This window comes from Anabrus simplex, chromosome 2 (assembly GCF_040414725.1).
Source record: "Anabrus simplex isolate iqAnaSimp1 chromosome 2, ASM4041472v1, whole genome shotgun sequence".
In the NCBI taxonomy this organism is placed as follows: Eukaryota; Metazoa; Arthropoda; class Insecta; order Orthoptera; family Tettigoniidae; genus Anabrus; species Anabrus simplex.
The window spans coordinates 607944761-607966543 of record NC_090266.1 but is presented as its reverse complement, the minus strand read 5'-3'; the positions used below and the strand labels follow the sequence as shown (position 1 = coordinate 607966543).

At 40.4% G+C, this 21783-nt stretch overlaps 1 protein-coding gene across 1 annotated transcript in view; it reads left to right on the top strand.

Annotated features, from left to right (window-relative positions):
- Positions 1–2489: 2489 nt before the first annotated feature.
- Positions 2490–21783, top strand: part of LOC136864250 (transmembrane protein 192) — a 188238-nt gene continuing 168944 nt past the window's right edge. The window contains exon 1 of the mRNA XM_067140993.2: positions 2490–2690. Within this exon, the coding sequence (XP_066997094.1) occupies positions 2652–2690 (39 nt within the window). The 5' untranslated portion in view covers positions 2490–2651. The remainder of the gene's footprint in view (positions 2691–21783) is intronic.

Genomic DNA, 21783 nt, shown 5'->3' with positions numbered 1-21783 from the left:
ACGTCAGCAATTATGTTTCACTGAGTTATACGAAGCGTAATATAACTATAGCTGACAATGTATTAGCTTAGTCTTTTGTGTATTTTTTTAATGATTTATCGTAACAACAAAAGTACTATAATAGTATGTTCACAGTCAGCTGTTCTTGTATCTCGAATAGAAAACAACTCCTTAAACTAAGATCAAAGAGTTTATTCGGAGAAATTTCTCCAGTCAAAGTTAATCATAGCTCAGCGCGAATTGATCTCAGATTAACGTTTATACAACAAAAATCCGAGTTTAGCGTGAAACTGAGATCAATTTCGTCTCTGATCCAAGATCAAATGGTTTATGCAACCGGCCCTATTCTTTTGGATGTATGAGACATAAGAATTGCTATCCGATTTTCAGCAGAATGTTGTTATACCTATTCCCGAGAAAGCCGGTGCTGACAAGTGTGAAAACTACCGCGCCATTAGTTTAGTAGTGTCTCATGCCTGAAAAATTTTAACACGTATTATTTACTGAAGAATGGAGAGACAATCTGAGGTTGAGTTGGAAGAATATCAGTTTGGCTTCCGAGGAAATGTAAGAACACGTGAAGCAGTCCATATTTCACGTCTGACTAAGGCGATCGAATTAAGGACAAGCCCACGTACATGGCGCTCGTAGATCTAGAAAAGGCATTCGATGTTCCTGATTGGGCCAAGGTGTTTGAGATTCTGAAGGTGGTCGGGATCAGACACCGAGAGCGAAGATTTACCTGCGATCTGTATAAAAATCAGCCTGCAGTGATAAGAATCGATGATTTTGAAAAAGAAGCAGCAATCAGAAAGGATTGTGGCAAGGCTGCATTTTCCCCTACTCCTTTTCAGTATTTATAGAGAACAGACACGAAGGGAAATTCTCAAAGAGATTTGGAAAGGGAATCTCAATCCCAGGAGAGGAAATCAAAACCCTTGAGTTTTGCCGAATATTGGTATTTTATGTGAGATTGCAGAAGATCTGTAGAAATTGTTGAATGGTATTGACAGAGTCTTGGGGAAGGAGTACAAAATAAATAAGTCCAAAACAAAAGTAATTGAATGCAGTCGAAGGAAGTCAGGTGATGCAGGTAATACTAGATTAGGAAATGAGTCTTAAAGGAAGTAGATGTTACTTGGGTAGTAAAGTAACTAACGATGCCAGAAATAAGGACATAAAATGCAGACTAGCACAAGCAAAGCAGGCCTTTCTTAAGAAAAGGAATTTGCTCACTTCGGGCATTGACAGGTCTATAGGGATTAGAAAGGTGTTTCTGAAGACTGTCATCTGGAGCGTGACATAGTATGGTATGGAAAGTGGACTATAACTAGCTTAGAAAGAAATTGAGTTGCAGCTTTTGAAATGTGGTGTCACACATGAATGCTGAAGGTGAAATGGATAGATCGAATCACGAATGAAGAGATGCTGAATCGAATTGGTTAGAGGAGATCGATTTGGCTAAAATAGACGAGAAGAGACAGAATGATAGGAACACATCTTAACACACCCAGGACTTGTTCAGTTGGTTTCTGAGGGAAGTCTAGGCAATAAGAAGGGTAGGGGTAGACCAAGGTACGAATATAACAAGCAGATCGGAGTAGATGTTGGATGCAACAATTATGTAGAAATAAAAAAACCAAGGTACGAATATAACAAGCAGATCGGAGTAGATGTTGGATGCAACAATTATGTAGAAATAAAAAATTAGCGCAGGATAGTGTGGCATTGAGGGCTGCATCAAACAAGTCTATGGACATGGACTGTTGAGTCCAACTCCAACAACAACAACAACAACAATTGAGTATGGCGTGCGTGTTACCGTAAAATCATTTTTACACCATGAAAGGAATTGCTTTGCATGAGTTGACAGAGAGCAAGGTGCAGTGCTGTTTGTTTTTTGGACATGATTAATTACATTCGATTGTAATGCCTTTGCTGGCGAGATGTAGTGTTTACAGTGCACTATGTCTTCTGGTATGGGCTATATCAAATTTGTTACTTTCATTGACCTGTCACAGTCTCATCCTTGGCTTTGACAATATGAAAGTGACTGAGGTATGAGTGATGCTAGTAATACCATTCCTTATGCAGCCAGTCCCTGTTATGAATGGTGTGAAAATATCGCTCATAGGGTCAGTTGGTGCATACATTTCAGTGGGCTTGGCAGACTGATATGTAAGAGCAACTGCTGGCTCGGTGAGGAAAGCAACGGGAAACTACCTCACTCCTCGTTTCCCTAGTACGCCTCTTCAGTGACGCCTAGGCTATTTATGACAGCTGTTGGCGAAGCTGCAGAGGATCAAACCAGCCTTCGGGCTGATTACCCAACATACATACATACATTTTGGTGTAAATTTATTTCTTACATGACTATTGACCTTTCATGTTTCCTACTGTCTAATCCCATTTCTACGGTATTCCAATGTGAGAGAAATTTGTTGAAAACCGGTAAGACTGTGTATCTATTGGTGTGATGGAAATCAGGCCTGTGGCTTAATGTTGCATCGCCAATCAGTGAAAGCGGCACGCACATCTCTCTGAAATTGCTGTAGACGAATTGTGGGTGACTGCGAACTCTGTGCAGCTGATCTCCAGATCTTGCTACCTATTTAAACTGTGAATAATATTTAGTCGATTCGGTATATGTGATGGTTAGTTTGAGCCGAGAATTGAATTCGCCAACCAGGGTAAGTGTGTGTTACCTTATTTTTTTCGTGTGGCTAGACGGTCTTGTGTATGACGTTCTGTGACAATTTAGGCGCAGACGTGATGTTCATAACTAAAGTTACTAATATTTGCCCTACTGACATTTTGTTATCAGCTGATAATATGCTTGATGTGAAATTAGTGATTCCTTGAAGCATTTCAAGCAGTAATCTCAAATTTTCATACTTGAAGATCCATTTTTAACAATATCTGCAGTGAACTCTTACTGCCTGGCAGGGTTGGAACGGTTTGGTGTAGAATTTTGTTTCAGATATCTATAAATGGGGACTATATTTTTGATATTGATTATTACAGTTGCATTAATCGATTTGGGGTTAAGTACGTGATATCTTTCAGTTGTAGTGTAGTTCATTGTGCTGAAACTTCTGCTTTAACCTGTCTTGCAACTAGTTAATCGTATGCCATTGTAGTTCTCTGGCACCCTTTTATTTATTATACATGGACACAGTTGCCCGAAATGGAATGGTTCTCTAGAGATATCTCTGTGAATGAAACAAATAATAGTAGTTGAATCGCTTAGATGAGATGTCGTGTTTATCATCATTTATATACAGTAATTGGTCGTTTGTTTATGTGGTGATTACGTTTAAACGTGATTTACTGTAGTGTTGATACCGGTACGGTTTTGGTTTCCTGAAAGTGTTAGCTATAGGCCTATGCTTTGGAATATTTGAATCTAATATTTGAGAAACTCTACATATTCGAAAAACTAGAACTGTTTGTTTACCATCAAGTAAAATTGAAAGGTAAAAGTATAGGTTATTGAACACTTTTGACAAGAAAATAATTTATGAAATGCTACAGCTAGGTTCAAATCCCAGTCCCTCCATGTGAGATTTGTGCTGGACAAAGTGAAGGCAGGACAGGTTTTTCTCCGGGTACTCGTTTTCCCTGTGATATTTCATTCCAGCAAAACTCTCAATATCATTTCATTTCATCTATCATTCATTAATCATTGCCCAAGAGAAGTGCGACAGGCCTCGGCAGCCGGCACAGTTCTTATCCTCGCCACTAGATGGGGGCTTCATTCATTCCATTCCTGACCCAGTCGAATGACTGGAAACAGGTTGTGGATTTTCATTTTTTATTATGTTGGACTTAGGGGGTTTCTCAAATCACTACATAATTGAAAGAAAATGAGGTTCCTTGTGCAAGAAAGAGGTAACAGTTGCAAATAAACGAGGGTAATTTGTTTTAAAGTGACCTCGTTACAACTATGAGAGAGCTTTTCCAGATGATATCAAATTCTAAACTGTTGTTAGTTGGCCACTCGTAGAGTTCCGAATAGAAGTCGCTTGCAGACATTTCTTGTATATACCTCTCCAGTTTCGGGAGCCTCCGTGGCTCAGGTGGCAGCGCACCGGCCTCACCGCTGGATACCGTGGTTCAAATCCCGGTCACTCCATGTGAGATTTGTGCTGGACAAAGCAGAGGTGAGACAGGTTTTTCTCCGGTTACTTCGGTTTTCCCTGTCATATTCATTCCAGCAACACTCTCCACTATCATTTCATTTAATCTATCAGTCATTAATCATTGACCCAGAGGAGTGCGACAGGCCTAGGCAGCCGGCAAAATTCATATTCTCGCCGTAAGTTGGGGGGCTTCATTCATCCCATCTCTGACTCGGTCGCTGACTGGAAAACAGGTTGTAAATTTTCACCTCTCCAGTTTCCTTGGATCATCTGTCTACATTTCAATGTTTGAGATATGTCAAGTTGCATATGCTATTTTGCATAGTAGCATCACCCTCTCAGCACTTTGTGAACATAGCTTGAATTTATAGGTGATCAGACCAGCTACATATGGTTTGGCCCGAATTGTACCAACGTGGTCTGAAGAGTACCTACGTGAATTCCATGGATTTGGAAACATTAAACTGCATGAGGTGTTTCTTGAATAAGAGTCTGTTGCATGTAGCCTACTTAAATTTAGGTCACCAGCTTTTGAAATCTTTGATATTGTGACAGTTCACCATCACAGTTGTAAATTTTCATGTTGTCAGACTGAGCTATGAGAGCTACATAATATTCAGGGGTATAAATTGTTCTGCTTCCTAATCTTCCTTTTGATAATAATGAAGTCTCTATCACAAGGCATAAAAGAATGTCCCCTGATTGGGAAATAGTGTCCGACTCGTTGGCTGAACGGTCAGCGTACTGGCCTTCGGTTCAGAGGGTCCCGGGTTCGATTCCCGGCCGGGTCGGGGATTTTAACCTTAATTGGCTAATTCCAATGGCACGAGGGCTGGGTGTATGTGTTGTCTTCATCATCATTTCATCCTTATCATGATGCGCAGGTCACCTACGGGTGTCAAATAGAAAGACCTGCACCTGGCGAGCCGAACCCGTCCTGGGATATCCCGGCACTAAAAGCCATACGACATTTCATTTCATTGGGAAATAGTGATGAATTGTTTTGAATCATCCAGTGATGAATTGTTTTGAATCGTCCAGTCTATTAAAGCCAAAAAGAATCTCACTACGAAGTGAGTTGGCTGTGTGGTTAGAGCAGCGTGGCTGTGAGCTTCCATTTGGGAGATGGTGGGTTCGAATCCCTCTGTCCCCTGAAGATGGTTTCTCCATGGTTTCACATTTTTGCACAAGGCAAATGCTGGGTCTGTACCTGAATTAAGGCCATGGCTGCTTCCTTTTTTAATCCTAATACTTTCCCATCCTCGCGTCACCAGAAACCTTCCATGTGTTGGTGCAATAAACCACTAGCAAAAAATAAAAAATCTCAATATGGTATTATTTTAATTTTGCCCTCCTGAGCCATCATAGAACACCTGAAGATGCTTTACATTTACTCCTTTGTGAATTTTCATAAAATTAAGTAAGGACGAGCACACTTTGGCTCTCTTCTACTAATACCTTCATGGTAAAGATAAAATATATCTATCAGTCAGTGAATGAAATGGCTTATGGCTTTTAGTGCTGTGAGTGTTCGAGGACGTGTTCTGCTCGCCAGGTGCAGGTCTTTTGATTTGACGTCCGTAGGCGAGCTGCGCGTCGTGATGAGGATGAATGGCAATTGCCTAAAGTGCTTATCAGTAGGTTGTCCTAAAACATGACAAAACTATACACACAATGGCAATTGCCTAAAATAGGCCTACTTATCAATAGGTTTTCCTAAAACGTGTATAATTTTGACATGATTTTTTGTCAACCTATGGAGATGTATGTAGGCAATTCCCATGATGATTATCAGATCCCATTGATTTAATTATCTACAAGAACTGATGATAACTCCAAGGGAGTCGAAACCAGTCTTCACTTAATAGTTTCAAATATTTTACATTGTGATGAATGGTGGAACATCTCTCAAACTCTATTATATTAGTTATACGTCAACACGGAAATGAAAATTATAACCTATGATTGAAATTTTAGGACATTACTTTATTAGAAATTAATTTTGGCATAATAATAACCTATGATTGAAATTTTAGGACATTACTTTATTAGAAATTAATTTTGGCCTAATAATAAAATGATTGCCTCCATAGTTTCTTAAATAATAAGCTATTACACATTAATATATACAACAACCCAGACAACTGTATGTTTAACATGGTACATGTTACTATCACCCCCTTAGTTTGCTCAAAACTATACAATATTGAGAGCAATATCTGCAGTTGTTGCAGATTTATTTAGTATCTTGGGGGATGACGTTATGTCCGCAGCATACCGTAAGTTGTGCGTGTCCCCTCGGTGGTGCTAAATGAGTAACAGTTTTGACAAAAACGTTCCAGAATATTGAAACATGAGCAAACAAATGTGAATAAATAAAACTGCTCTTTTCAGAGCAAAACAACAAAAAGTAAGAATACTGCAATGGAATGCAGGTGGTCTTTCAACAAAGAAACTATTGGAAGTAAAGAAAATCATGACAGGCAGATATCTTTCTCATCAATGAAGCCAATAGTACACCTGAAAACATACAATATTTAAAGATCCAACGGTATACCATCTATACTCTCTTCAAAACAAGGCAAGTAGCTAGTGGAGTATTTGAAGCAGTGAAGAACAATATGATGTCAAAATTCAGAATTGTAAAAGAAATGAAATTGACAGATACATCTGAAATTATCAAACTTGTCATATGGATCAACAAGAAGAAATCTTTTGTGTTTACAGCCTTTCAAACAATAAGAATCTGATTCTCCACCTTTTAAAAATCAAAACAGCTACTGTTTTTATAGGGGACTTCAATGCAGCTTCTCCAGTCAGGGGCTACAACTACACAAATACAGCCGGGAAAGCAATAAGACACCTTGTAGAGAGCAGCTTGTTAGAATTACTATACAATAACAAAGATCCAGTAACAGTCATTCACCACTCTGGTTCCACAACTAACACAGAACTCATAATAGTGTCAACAGATCTTGCAAACCACAGTCATCGATCAGTACTTGAAGACCCAGGCAGTGGACATAGAATGTCCCTCCTTACTGTTACATCATACAGTGAACCTGCTCAGTGTGCAGACTAGAAGATCTGGTGGAACTTCAAGAAGGCAGACTGGGAAACTTTCAGAAACAACCTAGAAACTAAAATGTTGGAAATTGATCTTGATGCAACTCCTATCATCATCCTGGATAAATTCACTTCAGCCATAAAAGACAGCCAAACTGTGCATACCTAGGGGTACTCAAACAAAACCTTTCTGGTCAGATGATGAATTGAACAATCTTAAGTCCAAAAGAGATAAAGCAAGAAGAACAGCTGAACTTACTCAGGATCAAAATGATTTACAGAAATGGCAAAAAGCAGCAGCAAAATTAAAACAAACCATAACAATATCAGAATGGGAATCTTGGAACACATTCTTAACAACAGTTGACTATAGGACAGACAGCAGTAAAGTCCACAAACTTATCAATTCTCTAAACAACAAACATGTAGTCACTTCTTTGAATCCTATTATGATAAATGATAAGGAAATTACAGATTATCACAAAATAACAAACAACTTCTGTAAACATTACACTTCAAATTGATTATCAAGACAGAAAAAGAAAGAAGATAAGGCCCTCAAACAAATAGTGAAAAAATTCATGAATAATAATGCAGAAGACATCTTTAACAGTGAATTTTCCATACAAGAGTTAATGTTAGCGATAAAGGACACAAGTCAGAAAACACCCAGGACCCGACGAGATATTCCTAGAATTCATAAAAATGTTTGGACCATCTGCTCTTAACATACTGCTGCACATATTCAACAAATTTTGGACATCAAATGAAAACCTACCAAACGACTGGACAAAAGCAACTATCATTCCAATTCTAAAACTGGGCAAGCCAAAAAAACCAAGTCCCCTCATACCAACCTATAACACTTTCCTCCATTCTGGTAAAAATTCTAGAAAGGATGATTACAAATAGACTCAGTTGGTACTTGGAAACAAAATCTCTTCTATCAGATGAACAAGTAGGATTCAGACAAAACAAGGCCACCTCCCATCAAATGAGATTTACACAAGCTGTGAAGAAAGCCTTAACAAAAGGGAAAGTGTTCTTGCAGTTTTCATTGATTTTAAAGGAGCCTATGGTACTGCATGGTGAAACACGCTGTTAAGGAGGCTATGCATGCAATACAATCAATACTGATCTGCATTTAGGGCAGTCGCCCAGGTGGCAGATTCCCTATCTGTTGCTTTCCGAGCCTTTTCCTAAATGATTTCAAAGAAATTGGAAATTTATTGAACGTCTCCCTTGGTAAGTTATTCCAATCCCTAACTCCCCTTCCTATAAATGAATATTTGCCCCAGTTTGTCCTCTTGAATTCCAACTTTATCTTCATATTGTGATCTTTCCTACTTTTATAAACGCCATTCAAACTTATTCGTCTACTAATGTCATTCCACGCCAACTCTCCGCTGACAGCTCGGAACATACCACTTATAATAATACAGATGTTAATTCCCATAGGGAATTTAAAATATTTGTCCTGAATGAGTAAATTTATAATACCAATATAATGGTCCGTTATTGGACATTATAAATTTTCCAGCTAACTCATTCTTGGTTGCCTGCGTTTCGCCCTCGTGTGCTAAGTTAGGCTCATCAGTTGGGACTTAGCACACCACCCAAGACGCAAGGCTGGTGCATACCATGGAGGCCACAGCATAGGCTACTTGAAGCCACCAGCAGTGCCAATGCACTATGAGAGCTATGTCTCATTTCCAAAAATTGATGCCTGCCTGGCCATCAAATAATACAGATGTTAATTCCCATAGGGAATTTAAAATATTTGTCCTGAATGAGTAAATTTATAATACCAATATAATGGTCCGTTATTGGACATTATAAATTTTCCAGCTAACTCATTCTTGGTTGCCTGTGTTTCGCCCTCGTGTGCTAATTTAGGCTCATCAGTTGGGACTTAGCACACCACCCAAGACGCAAGGCTAGTGCATACCATGGAGGCCACTGCATAGGCTACTTGAAGCCACCAGCAGTGCCAATGCACTATGAGAGCTATGTCTCATTTCCAAAAATTGATGCCTGCCTGGCCATCAAATAATACAGATGTTAATTCCCGTAGGGAATTTAAAATATTTGTCCTGAATGAGTAAATTTATAATACCAATATAATGGTCCGTTATTGGACATTATATTGGTATTACATACCACTTAGTCGAGCAGCTCTTCTTCTTTCTCTCAATTCTTCCCAACCCAAACATTGCAACATTTTTGTAACGCTACTCTTTTGTCGGAAATCACCCAGAACAAATCGAGCTGCTTTTCTTTGGATTTTTTCCAGTTCTTGAATCAGGTAATCCTGGTGAGGGTCCCATACACTGAAACCATACTCTAGTTGGGGTCTTACCAGAGACTTATATGCCCTCTCCTTTACATCCTTACTACAACCCCTAAACACCCTCATAACCATGTGCAGAGATCTGTACCCTTTATTTACAATCCCATTTATGTGATTACCCCAATGAAGATCTTTCCTTATATTAACACCTAGATACTTACAATGATCCCCAAAAGGAACTTTCACCCCATCAATGCAGTAATTAAAACTGAGAGGACTTTTCCTATTTGTGAAACTCACAACCTGACTTTTAACCCTGTTTATCATCATACCATTGCCTGCTGTCCATCTCACAACATTTTCGAGGTCACGTTGCAGTTGCTCACAATCTTGTAACTTATTTATCACTCTATAGAGAATAACATCATCCGCAAAAATCATGTCAAAGTGGTTTTCAAGATTCCTTTCCCAAAGAATGATCAATGTTTGTTACAACAACAAAACTTCAGGGTGCAAGCAATCAAAACTAGACCTCCTACAAGGAGCTGTATAAAGCACAACATTATTTAATGTGTACATAAATGATCTTCCAACAACAATAAAAGAAGTAACTGATGTAAATAGCAGCATGTTTGCAGTTGATGTTATAATTTGGACCACAACATGTAGCAGCCCAAATCAGCAAATGCTTCTTGAACACAGAACTTATAAAATTTAAAAATTGGACTGAAAATAACAATATGGAAATCAATACTACTAAAACAGTATATCAGTTTTTCTTCCTGAGACATCACAATCCTATTTTCAGTCTAAAATTCAGTGATCAGGAACTTCCAAAACATGAAAGCACCAAGTACGGTACCTAGGTAACATCATGGACAAGAAGCTGAACTGGACCAAACACATACAACATGAGGAGAAAGTAAACAAATGGATGAAATTGCTGGAGAGACTAGCAGGAGCTACTTGAGAAAGCACTCAAGACATACTCAACAGAACCTACAACACTTACATCAAACCTGTTATAAAATATGGCAGTGAAGTACTTACAACACCACCTTAGTCAAACATTGATCGCCTTGAGAGAGGTCAGAATAACGCCCTACGAATCATAACAGGTGCAATAAAAACCATGCCTGTAACTGCCTTACAGTTGTAGACTCACAACTTACCAATAGAAGAAGAGATGAAACAACAAACAGCCAATACATATCTCAGCTTACAAAGGCTACCTCAAATGACCTGGGCCAAAAAAAAATAGTTACTAGCCCCAATCTTAAAACCCAAAAAGATCCTGTGAGTCTTGCCAAAGAATATATTAATAAGAGCAATCTGCAAATAAAACTTGAACAACTCTGTATGCCAGTCAACCTCATTGAATATATACAAGTGACTGCAGATCTTTCTTTGCTAGAAGAGGCCTGCAAGAAAGATTTAAAACAGCTGGCCCTCTGTACAATAGAAGAAAGATACCCAATCTAATCAATGGCTAAAAATATATACAGATGGCTCACAGAACAAGGAAAACAGAACTGGGGCAGGAATACATTCATCTTTCTTCTTGCTCCACTTCCCAGTAGGTCAAAACAAAACAAGTTTTGATGCAGAGATAAAAGCCATTTCCCATGCACTACAACAGTTATTAGGCAGAAACAATGATTACCAAAAAATTGTTACTGGTATCCTTACAAATTCAAAAGCAGCCATCCAAGCTGTCTCATCAAATAATGTCTCAAAATAAAGAACTGAAGGAAATTCTATGTATGATAAAGGCCCTCCAAAGACTCCATAAACAGATCTCATTTCAGTGGATTCCTTCTCCTGTTGGAATAACCGGTAATGAAGAAGCAGACAGATTAACCAAAAAAGGTACCACACTAAAACAACCTGCCAGTTAGACTGATTTTATGTCAGCAAAAAGGATTCTGAAAAATACTATTAAAAACAGGCATGAAGAAATGGCAAAGAAAACAGCAGAAACCAAATTATGGAAGGATATTGATGCCAAATGGGATCAGTATAAAATAAGACCAAGAAGAGAAGCTGTAGCCTTCTTCAGACTTAACAATGGGCACGACTGTTTTGCAGCTCATCTGCAACGTATCAACATCCTGAGATCCAAAAAATGCACACTTTGCCATGACCCTGGTAGCAAAATGGATAAGGAACACCTGGTACATTGCAACAAACTTGATGTGACAGCCAGAACTTCAGGAAATCTCACTCAGCTATACTGTAATGCAAGAAAGCTGATGGATTGGAATCCAGATTAGCCATAAGATACAACAATATTTAGTATCTGTAGAAAACTTTAAAGCCTTATTTCTCAGTAATCTGATTTTTCCAGATTTCATAGTGTTATACACAGCAAAATGTTTCCAGAGTATCATTCTCTTTATCTGATAGGCATTCACTTCCATATAAAGCCTTGCTATCCCTCAGTTTTAACCCTGCTCTCTAAGATCATAAAGTCAAGTCAAATACTTTCTGTATGATACATTATACTTCTCTTTAGACCTAGAAAATATGTTCAAAGCTCAAGACTCCTCCATGCTACCACTAGTACATTAAAATTGATAATGCATTCCCCATAAATACAACAGTAAACATTGTCGTGGAATTTCCACAGAGTTCCTAAGCTTTACATTGCCAACTATGACAAGACCCAGAAGAACGAGGGTTGAAGTCTGGAAGATGGTTCCTTTGTTTAACACTGTTTTTAAAGGAACTTGCAATTGATAAGAGGGTTACCCCTTTGCCTAGTATCAGTGTGTGGCTTGCTTTCTATTGATTTCCGTGTCTCTCTTGGTGGTCCCTTACACACAGCATCATGGGAACTTCCTCTCTTCATAATACATTTTAATTGGCATTGCCCATTATATTTTAATGGTGAGTCCTTTAGATTTCCCCTATGCCCTTCATTTCTAATACTGATAATTTAATGGCACATGTTTAGATTAACCCTATCTATGATCTCAATGGATTCCTGTGAATGCATGATAATTTTGTTTATGTATTTTCAGTGGCATAAAACAGCTTTATTTTTGATGGCATAAAACAGCTTGCATAAAATCCTTCCTCACCTGTGGCTTCATATTCTAATACAATCCAACTACGACAAGACCCAGAAGAACGACGGTTGAAGTCTGGAGGATGAGTACCGAAATCAGATCAAAAATTAGATGTATGGCTTTTCAGGCGTTTGCTCTATTAACCAGCATTTCGTCTTAGGTCTGACACTAGACTCGTCAGAGTGGGATGTGTCAGACCCTACCCACTGATGCTGGGGTGTATGCAGGTGAACTTATCAGAAGCCTATTTATGAGTCACAGTCTGATAACTGCATACGGGAGATAAAACTCCACAATGGAATTAATGCCCGCCTAGCAATTCCAAATGGAAATTCTTAATCCCCATGGAGGGAATCAGACATTTTTCCACCAATAGAGCATATCAAAATCAGATCAAAAATTAGATGTATGGCTTTTCAGGCGTTTGCTCTATTAACCAGCATTTCGTCTTAGGTCTGACACTAGACTCGTCAGAGTGGGATGTGTCAGACACTACCCACTGATGCTGGGGTGTATGCAGGTGAACTTATCAGAAGCCTATTTATGAGGCACAGTCTGATAACTGCATACGGGAGATAAAACTCCACTTCAAGCTCTTAAGTCTTTAGGCTTTCCTTGTTGCACAGTCTTCACTGCTAGGCCATGTGCACAGACTCTTACCCAAACAGAAAGTTGTACTAAATATAATGATGCACGTATGCAATATTCCCTAACTACAAATTCTTCTTTTGATCTGATTTTGATATGCTCTATTGGTGGAAAAATGTCTGATTCCCTCCATGGGGATTAAGAATTTCCAGATGAGTACTGAACACTAGCAACACCTCCCAACTCGACGTACTGTGACTTACTCTATGTCGTGAAGCTACTTCTGGAGACCAAGTCAGTCTGCCTGCTGACATGAACTAACGATAAAGACAGCCAAAGACTGGTTACTGGTTATGAACAGTAATAGTACTCAGCTTCAAGCTCTTAAGTCTTTAGGCTTTCCTTGTTGCACAGTCTTCACTGCTAGGCCATGTGCACAGACTCTTACCCAAACAGAAAGTTGTACTAAATATAATGACGCACGTATGCAATATTCCCTAACTACAAATTCTTCTTACAATGTGAATTTGTAATTACTGATTAATGGACCCGTCATGACTCTGTACAGTAATGCAGCTGTAAAGAACTCATCATGAACTGCAACCACAGTGGTTATGAACAGACACCACTGCAAGCCTCCTATGTAGGACAATACAGTGACGGTGCACTAGGGGAAGCATGTGCCTCTACTTGCATATATGCTGGACTTTGACCTGTATCAAAAAATAAGGTTCCTAGAAGGAAACCATAATTTAATTTCTTTGATTGCAAATGTTAAAACATTCAAGCTCTTAAGTCTTTAGGATTTTTCAATCATGAAATTACCAGCATTTCGCCCCAGTGCAGCAGGCTCATCAGTTGGAATGCGACACCTTTCCAAGACGCTGGTGCTAGTACGCAGTTGAGACACCACTGCAAGCCTCCTATATAGGACAATGCAGTGACGCTGCACTAGGGGAAGCATGTGACACCACTTGTATACATGCCTGCCTTTGGCGTGAGTACTCTGCTTGTTGCACACGTGTGTGTGTGTGTGTGTGTATATAAAATGTGCCATCCATGCAGCTCATTCCCCTCCCTCTGTTTCTCACCCACTCGTCATCTCTCTCTCCTTCGGGGCTCGCTGTCATTCCTGAGAGGCTAGAGTTGCCATGGGCAAATTATGGCGCTGCCCACTTGGAATGGCCTGTCCTAGTTCATGATGATGGTGAGCTGCTGCACTGTACTATGTCAGTTTGCTCTCGTGCAGCTCCATAACAGACCTGTCACATTAATGGAATCCTCCCCTGCGAACTATGTGACCTTGTCGCGGTGGGGAGGCTTGCGTGTCCCAATGAAGCAGACAGCCGAGCCGCAGGTGCAACCATATCAGATGGGTATCTATTGAGAGACCAGACTAAGGAATGGTTCAGGGAGTAGCAGCCTTTCGGAAGTTGCAAGGGCGGCAGTCTGGATGATTGACTGATATGGCCTAGTAATAATACTCGACATGGCCTAGCTGTGTTGATACTGCTACAGGCTGAAAGCAACGGGAAACTACAGTTGTAACTAACTCCCGAGGACATGCAGCTCTCTGTGTGTGAATGATGTACTGATGATGGCTTCCTCCCGGGTTAAATATTCCGGAGGTAAACTAGTCCCACCATTCAGATCTCCGGGTGGGGACTACACGAGAGGGGGCGATCATCAGGAAGATGGATACTGACATTCTGCGAGTCGGAGCATAGAATGTTAGAAGTTTGAATCGTTGTGGTAGGTTAGAGAATCTGAAAAGGGAGATGGATAGACTAACGTTAGATGTAGTTAGTACAAGTGAAGTACGTTGGCAGGAAAAACAGGAATTTTGGTTAGGCAACTACTGAATTATCAACACAAAATCAAACAGGGGAAATGCAGGAGTTGGTTCAATAATGAATAAGAAAATAGGGCAGCGGGTAAGCTACTACGACCAGCATAGTGAAAGAATTATTGTCGTCAAGATAGACACCAAATCAATGCCCGCCACAATAGTGCAGGTCTATATGCCTACTAGTTCAGTGGATGATGAGGAAATTGAAAGAAGATTGAAGAGATAGAAGATTTAATACAATATGTAAAAGGTGACGAGAATCTAATTGTGATGGGAGACTGGAATGCAGTGGTAGGCCAAGGAAGAGAAAGTAATACAGTATGAGAATTCGGATTGGGGCAAAGGAACAAAAAAGGAAGTCGGCTGGTTGAATTCTGCACTGGTCATAATCTAGTCCTTGCCAATACTTGGTTCAAACATCACAAACGACTTCTTTATACGTGGACGAGACCTGGAGACACTGGAAGGTATCAAATAGACTTCATTATGATTAGGCAGAGATTCAGAAACCAGGTGTAGGATTGCAAAACTCACCCAGGAGCAGACGTGGACTCTGACCACAACTTGTTGGTTATGAAATGCGATCTGAAGCTGAAGAAATTTAAGAAAGGATAGAATGCAAAAAGATGGGATCTAGACAAGTTGAAAGAAAAGAGTGTGAGGGATTGTTTCAAGGAACATGTTGCAAAAGGACTAAATGAAAAGGCTGAAGGAAACACAATAGAGGAAGAGTGGAGAGTCATGAAAAATGAAGTAAGCAGGGCTGCTGAAGAAATGTTACGAAGGAAGAAAAGATCAACAAAGAATCGGTGGATAACTCAGGAGATATTAGACCTGATTGATAAACGACGCAAATACAAGAATGCTAGAAATGAAGAGGGCAGAAAAGAATACAGGCAATTAAAGAATGAAGTGGATAGAAAGTGCAAGGTAGCTAAGGAAGAATGGCTGAAGGAGAAGTGCAAGGATGTCGAAGGTTGTATGGTCCTAGGAAAGGTAGATGCTGCATACAGGAAAATCAAGGAAACCTTTGGAGAAAGGAAATCTAGGTGTATAAATATTAAGAGTTCAGATGGAAAGCCACTTCTAAGAAAAGAAGACAAAGCAGAAAGATGGCAGGAATATATCCAACAGTTGTATCAAGGTGAAGATGTAGATAATTTGGTTCTGGAACAAGAAGAGGTGGTTGATGCTTATGAAATGGGAGACCCAATTTTGAGGTCAGAGTTTGACAGAGCTGTGAGCGACCTAAATAGGAACAAGGCACCTGGAATTGATGACATTCCCTCTGAATTACTGACTGCATTAGGAGAAACCAGCATGGCAAGGTTATTCCATTTAGTTTGTAAGATGTACAAGACAGGAGAAGTCCCATCCGATTTTCGAAAGAATGTTGTTATGCTTATTCCCAAGAAAGCCGGTGCTGACAGGTGTGAAAACTACCGCACCATTAGTTTAGTATCTCAGGCCTGCAAAATTTTAACGCGTATTAGTTACAGAAGAATGGGAAAACAACTTGAAGCTGAGTTGGTAGACGATCAATTTGGCTTCAGAAGAAATGTAGGAACACGTGAAGCAATCCCGACTTTATGTCTGATCTTAGAGGATCGAGACAAGGACAAGCCCACGTACATGGCATTCGTAGATCTAGAAAAGGCATTCGATAATGTTGATTGGACTAAGCTATTTAAGATTCTGAAGGTGTTTGGGATCAGATACCGAGAACGAAGAATTATGTACAATCTGTATAAAAATCAGTCTGCAGTGATAAGAATCGAGGGCTTTGAAAAAGAAGCAGCAATCCAGAAAGGAGTGAGGCAAGGCTGCAGTTTGTCCCCCTCCTTTTCAATGTTTACATAGAACAGGCAGTAAAGGAAATCAAAGAGGAATTTGGAAAGGGAATCACAATCCAAGGAGAGGAAATCAAAACCTTGAGATGTGCCGATGATATTGTTATTTAATCTGAGACTGCCAGTAGCGTAGCCAGGATTTCAGTTTGGGGGGGGCCCATTTATTTTGATAGGTGACCAAACTTCAAGAGTTTAGGTGGTATAGAATACCTAAAAAGGAAATTAGTGTCCTTGGATCCAAGTAAGAGTGGTGGATTCTTGCGGATTCCGGAAGCTAATAGTAATCATCATCATCATCATCATCATCATCATCTTCTTCTTCTTCTTCTTCTTCTTCCTCTTCTTCTTCTTCTTCTTCCGTTTTTCCTACATCTGTGGGGTCACGGGTGCGAACTGTGTCGCACATGTGGATTTGGCCCTGTTTTACGGCCGGATGCTCTTCCCGACGCAACCCTATATGGAGGGATGTAATCACTGTTGTGTGTTTCTTTGGTGCGTGGTAGTGTAGTATGTTGTCTGAATATGAAGAGGAAAATGTTGGGACAAACACCAAGTCCCCAAGCCAGAATATAAATACGGTAATTTTATTATAATAATGGTCATGTGATAAGCTATAAAGAAGTGACATTTTATACGATTAATGCGGCAAAGAAACACACACATACATGTCGAATAAAGGTTTCTCGCCCTTCTCCATGGCTAGATGTTGAAACCAAGAGAATGATGGCCCACCGTGACTCGTTATTTCGACATTATAAACAAACCTTAGATGACACAGACTTCGAATCTTACCGCATCTTAAGAAATCGCACAAAGCGGTTAATCAGAAATGTGCATATTTCCGGAATTTAGCTAACAACTTTAATTCCAATCGCGCATGGGACCAATTTAGAGCTCTGGGAATAGGAAAACATCAACAGAGCCAGACAACTCCTGACATTCTACTTCACGAACTGAACGATTACTCTAATAGAATAAATATTCAACCTACCCCAATTAACTGCACCGAATCACCGCCCTCCCCTCCAGCCAATCCACCATTCACATTTCACAGTGTCACAGAAAATCAGGTTAAAAAGGCTTTGTACTCGATTAAATCAAAGGCCACGCAAGTAGATGATAATCCTATTACTTTTATACATAACATTATTGGTGCTGTCCTGTCTATACTGACGCACATACTGAACTACTGTTTACTAAACGGAATTTTCCCTACTGTCTGGAAAACAGACAATATTGAATATTATACTGGTACCTAAGAGTTTAGACCCACAACCTCTCTCTGACATTCGTCCTGTGTTCATACTCCCTGCGCTTTCTAAAGCCTTTGAACGTTTAGTATATGAGCAAGTTCTGGAATACCTAAATAAAAATGCTCCTTTGGACCCTTTGCAATCTGGATTTAAGAAGGGTCACAGTACCGCGACAGCACTTTTGAAGGTAAGAAGAAACGCTATAGACAAACGACTGCTCACTAAACTTATCATTCTTGACTTCAGTAGCACCTTTGACACTATAGAAATTCCGACTATGATAAAGTAAATGGAACTGCTAAATTTCGACCTGGCTGCGCTTAAGTTTCTTAGTTATTATTTGAGTAACCATCAACAGCGTGTAACAGTAAACGACAAGGCCTCTAAATGGAAAATGAAACTTAGTGGTGCCCCGCAGGGCAGTACCCTATTCTAGGGCCCTTACTTTTCTGTATTTATATCAGTGACATACCATCCGTGACAGGAAATAACATATCGACACTGCAAGACAAGATATTAACAATGACCTCTGATGACTCAGTATATATGCACAACGAAATTCTCTTATACTAAACTCCACAAAATCTCAGGCAATCATAATTGGACCACGAAAATTACTGAGCTGCTCAAACAATGTCGCAATCCCGCCTATCCTACTGAATGGGAACATTATTCCCCACAGTAAAGCGGTTAAAAATCTTGGCTTAATTATGAATGAAACACTTGATTGTTCTGGTCACACGAAAGAAATACGTAAAAAAAGACTTTTGGAGTGCTTCACCCTCTTAAACAGCAGAGGGATATATTTCCATTTGAGCTAAAGGCAAAACTAATACAGACACTCATTCCCCCTATTCTTGATTACTGTTACGTTGTATTAGTTGATATGACGAGAGAAGAAACACTTAAACTTCAACGAGCACTGAACTCCTGCCTGAGATTTATTTACAACAGCGGGTACGATGTTCATACCACCCCATACTATCAGGCTGTCTCATGGCTGAAGCCTGATAAACGTCGGCAGCTGCACACTTTAACGATGGTGTTTAGGAGTGTTAGCTGAAAGTCAGCCACTGTATATTTCTTCTAAATTCACCTTTTTATCATCATTTCACAACTTAAATACACATTCTAGATCCTATCTTTCTATTCCACTGCACCTGCCGAGACGTCCGACTCGTTGGCTGAATGGTCAGCGTACTGGCCTTCGGTTCTGAGGGTCCCGGGTTCGATTCCCGGCCGGGTCGGGGATTTTAACCTTCATTGGTTAATTCCAGTGGCCCGGCGGCCGGGTGTTTGTGCTGTCCCCAACATCCCTGCAACTCACACACCACACATAACACTATCCTCCACCACAATAACACGCAGTTAACTACACATGGCAGATGCCGCCCACCCTCATCGGAGGGTCTGCCTTACAAGGGCTGCACTCGGCTAGAAATAGCCACACGAAATTAAATTAAACCTGCCGAGACTACCTGCTGAGGACAGCTGACTGAATGGTTGAAGTGTGAATGTGTGCATGCCTGAGGATGTCATTTTTAAGAGTTTTTAATATTGGAATGAAATGGCGTATGGCTTTTAGTGCCAGGAGTGTCCGAGGACATGTTAGGCTCGCCAGGTGCAGGTATTTTTATTTGACACCTGTAGGCGACCTGCGCGTCGGGATGAGAATGTAATGATGATGAAGACGACACATATACCCAGCCCCCGTGCTAGCGAAATTAACCAATGATGGTTAAAATTCCCGACCCTGCTGGGAATCGAATCCAGGACCCCTGTGACCAAAGGCCAACTCGCTAACCATTTAGCTATGCAGCCGCACTTTTCAATATTAATTAGTTTTAATATTAATTTAGTCAGTAATGTATTTAAATGTATTTTTTAAACTTAATTTATGTAGTTTTAACTGTTTTACGTATCTCAGTATTTTATTTAAGATTTTGATTAGTATGTGGTTAAGTACACGAGAGGGCCTCGAGCCCTAACTTCGCCACTGTAAAAAAAGCACTAATAAATAAATAAATATAGAATGTAAGGGGTATGGGTATAGATATTTTGTTAGTTGGTAAAGAAAAATATATGTCACAACATATGCTAGGGAGTGTTTACCTTGTCCTATTAGCTTCCCTAGCGGTTAGGGCAGCGCAGTTGTGAGCTTGCACCCCGGAGATAGTGGATTCGAACCCTTCTGTCGGCAGCCCTGAAAATGGTTTCCCGTGGTTTCCCATTTTCACACCAGGCAAATGCTGGGGCTGTACCTTAATTAAGGGAACGGTCGCTTCCATCCCACTCCTACGCCTTTCCTATCCCACCGTCACCATAAGGCCTATCAGTGTCGTTGCGACGTAAAGCAAATTGTTAATTCGTTTCCCTCGCAAGTCTGGGGTGCAGAATATAGTAGCATTAAGTTGCAGTTTTATGACGCTAATATTCGTATGTATAATTTTTATTAACGTGCCAGAAACCAACGACATGGAGCTGTTGCCATTTCAACACCTATTTGAGGGCCACCGACCAAAGTCGGGATTTGAACCTGCGAACTCGGACTCAGAAGGACAGCGACTCAACCAACTGAACACATGAAAAGGAGGCGTTTGTGTTTATTTTTATAAATAGATTCAGTTAGTATGTTTACACAGGTTTTATGAAGAGCATTTATTAAGGCGTACGTTTTCCAACTGTCCTAAATGCACGAGACCGGACGGAAGAACTAGCTGGAAGCTAAAGAGCCTTGCAGGGGTGTCGCTTCCTTCTCTGTACACTTTTCCAAACCAAACTCCATGGCGTAACAGCCCCGAAGGGCCATCGCCTACCAAGCGACCGCTGTTCAGCCCGAAGTCCTGCAAATTATGAGGTGTCCTGTGGTCAGCACGACGAATCCTCTCCGCTTTCTAGACCGGAGCCGTTATCTCACCGTCAGATAGATCCTCAATTATAACCTCGTGGGCTGAGTGTACCTCGAACCAGTCCTCAGATCCAGGTAAAAACCCTGACCTGGCCGGGAATCGAACCCGGGGCCTCCGGTAAGAGGCAGGCAAGCTACCCCTACACCGCGGGGTCGGCATGTTACTTTCAGGTCACCTTATTTTAGAATTAGACTTAAGGCATCCTGCATTCGATGCCCGCCACTGACAGAGTTAAGAAAGGCATGGGATCGGGAAGATACAGCCTTGTTTGTGGGTGCAATAGAGTTGGCCATGAGTCTCCCGTGATCGAAATATCTACGACCTGGCAGGTAGTCACCTTCACGGGGCGTCGTACCAAAGTGGGTTTTTTATAGAAAAAAAATTAAATGAAGATTCTAATTCCTCACAAACGAAGAACGATATTATCAATTTTACGAACAGTTTCAATAATGCAGCCGGTTTAGAGTACAGAAGCTATGATTTCGATTGTTAGATATAATTAGATGGCAACAAACAAAACCATCAATATCTACAGAAGATCCGTCACCGCACTCGGTAGGACCGGCTTTCTTTTCATATCCACCGGGCGAGTTGGCCGTGCGGTTAAAGGCGCACAGCTGTGTGCTTGCATCCGCTTCGAACCCCACTGTCGGCAGCCCTAACGATGGTTTTCCGTGGTTTCCTATTTTCATACCTTAATGACAGCTGATGGCGGAGCTGTTGAGGATCCAACCAGCCTTAGGGCTGAAGACTGAACATACAACA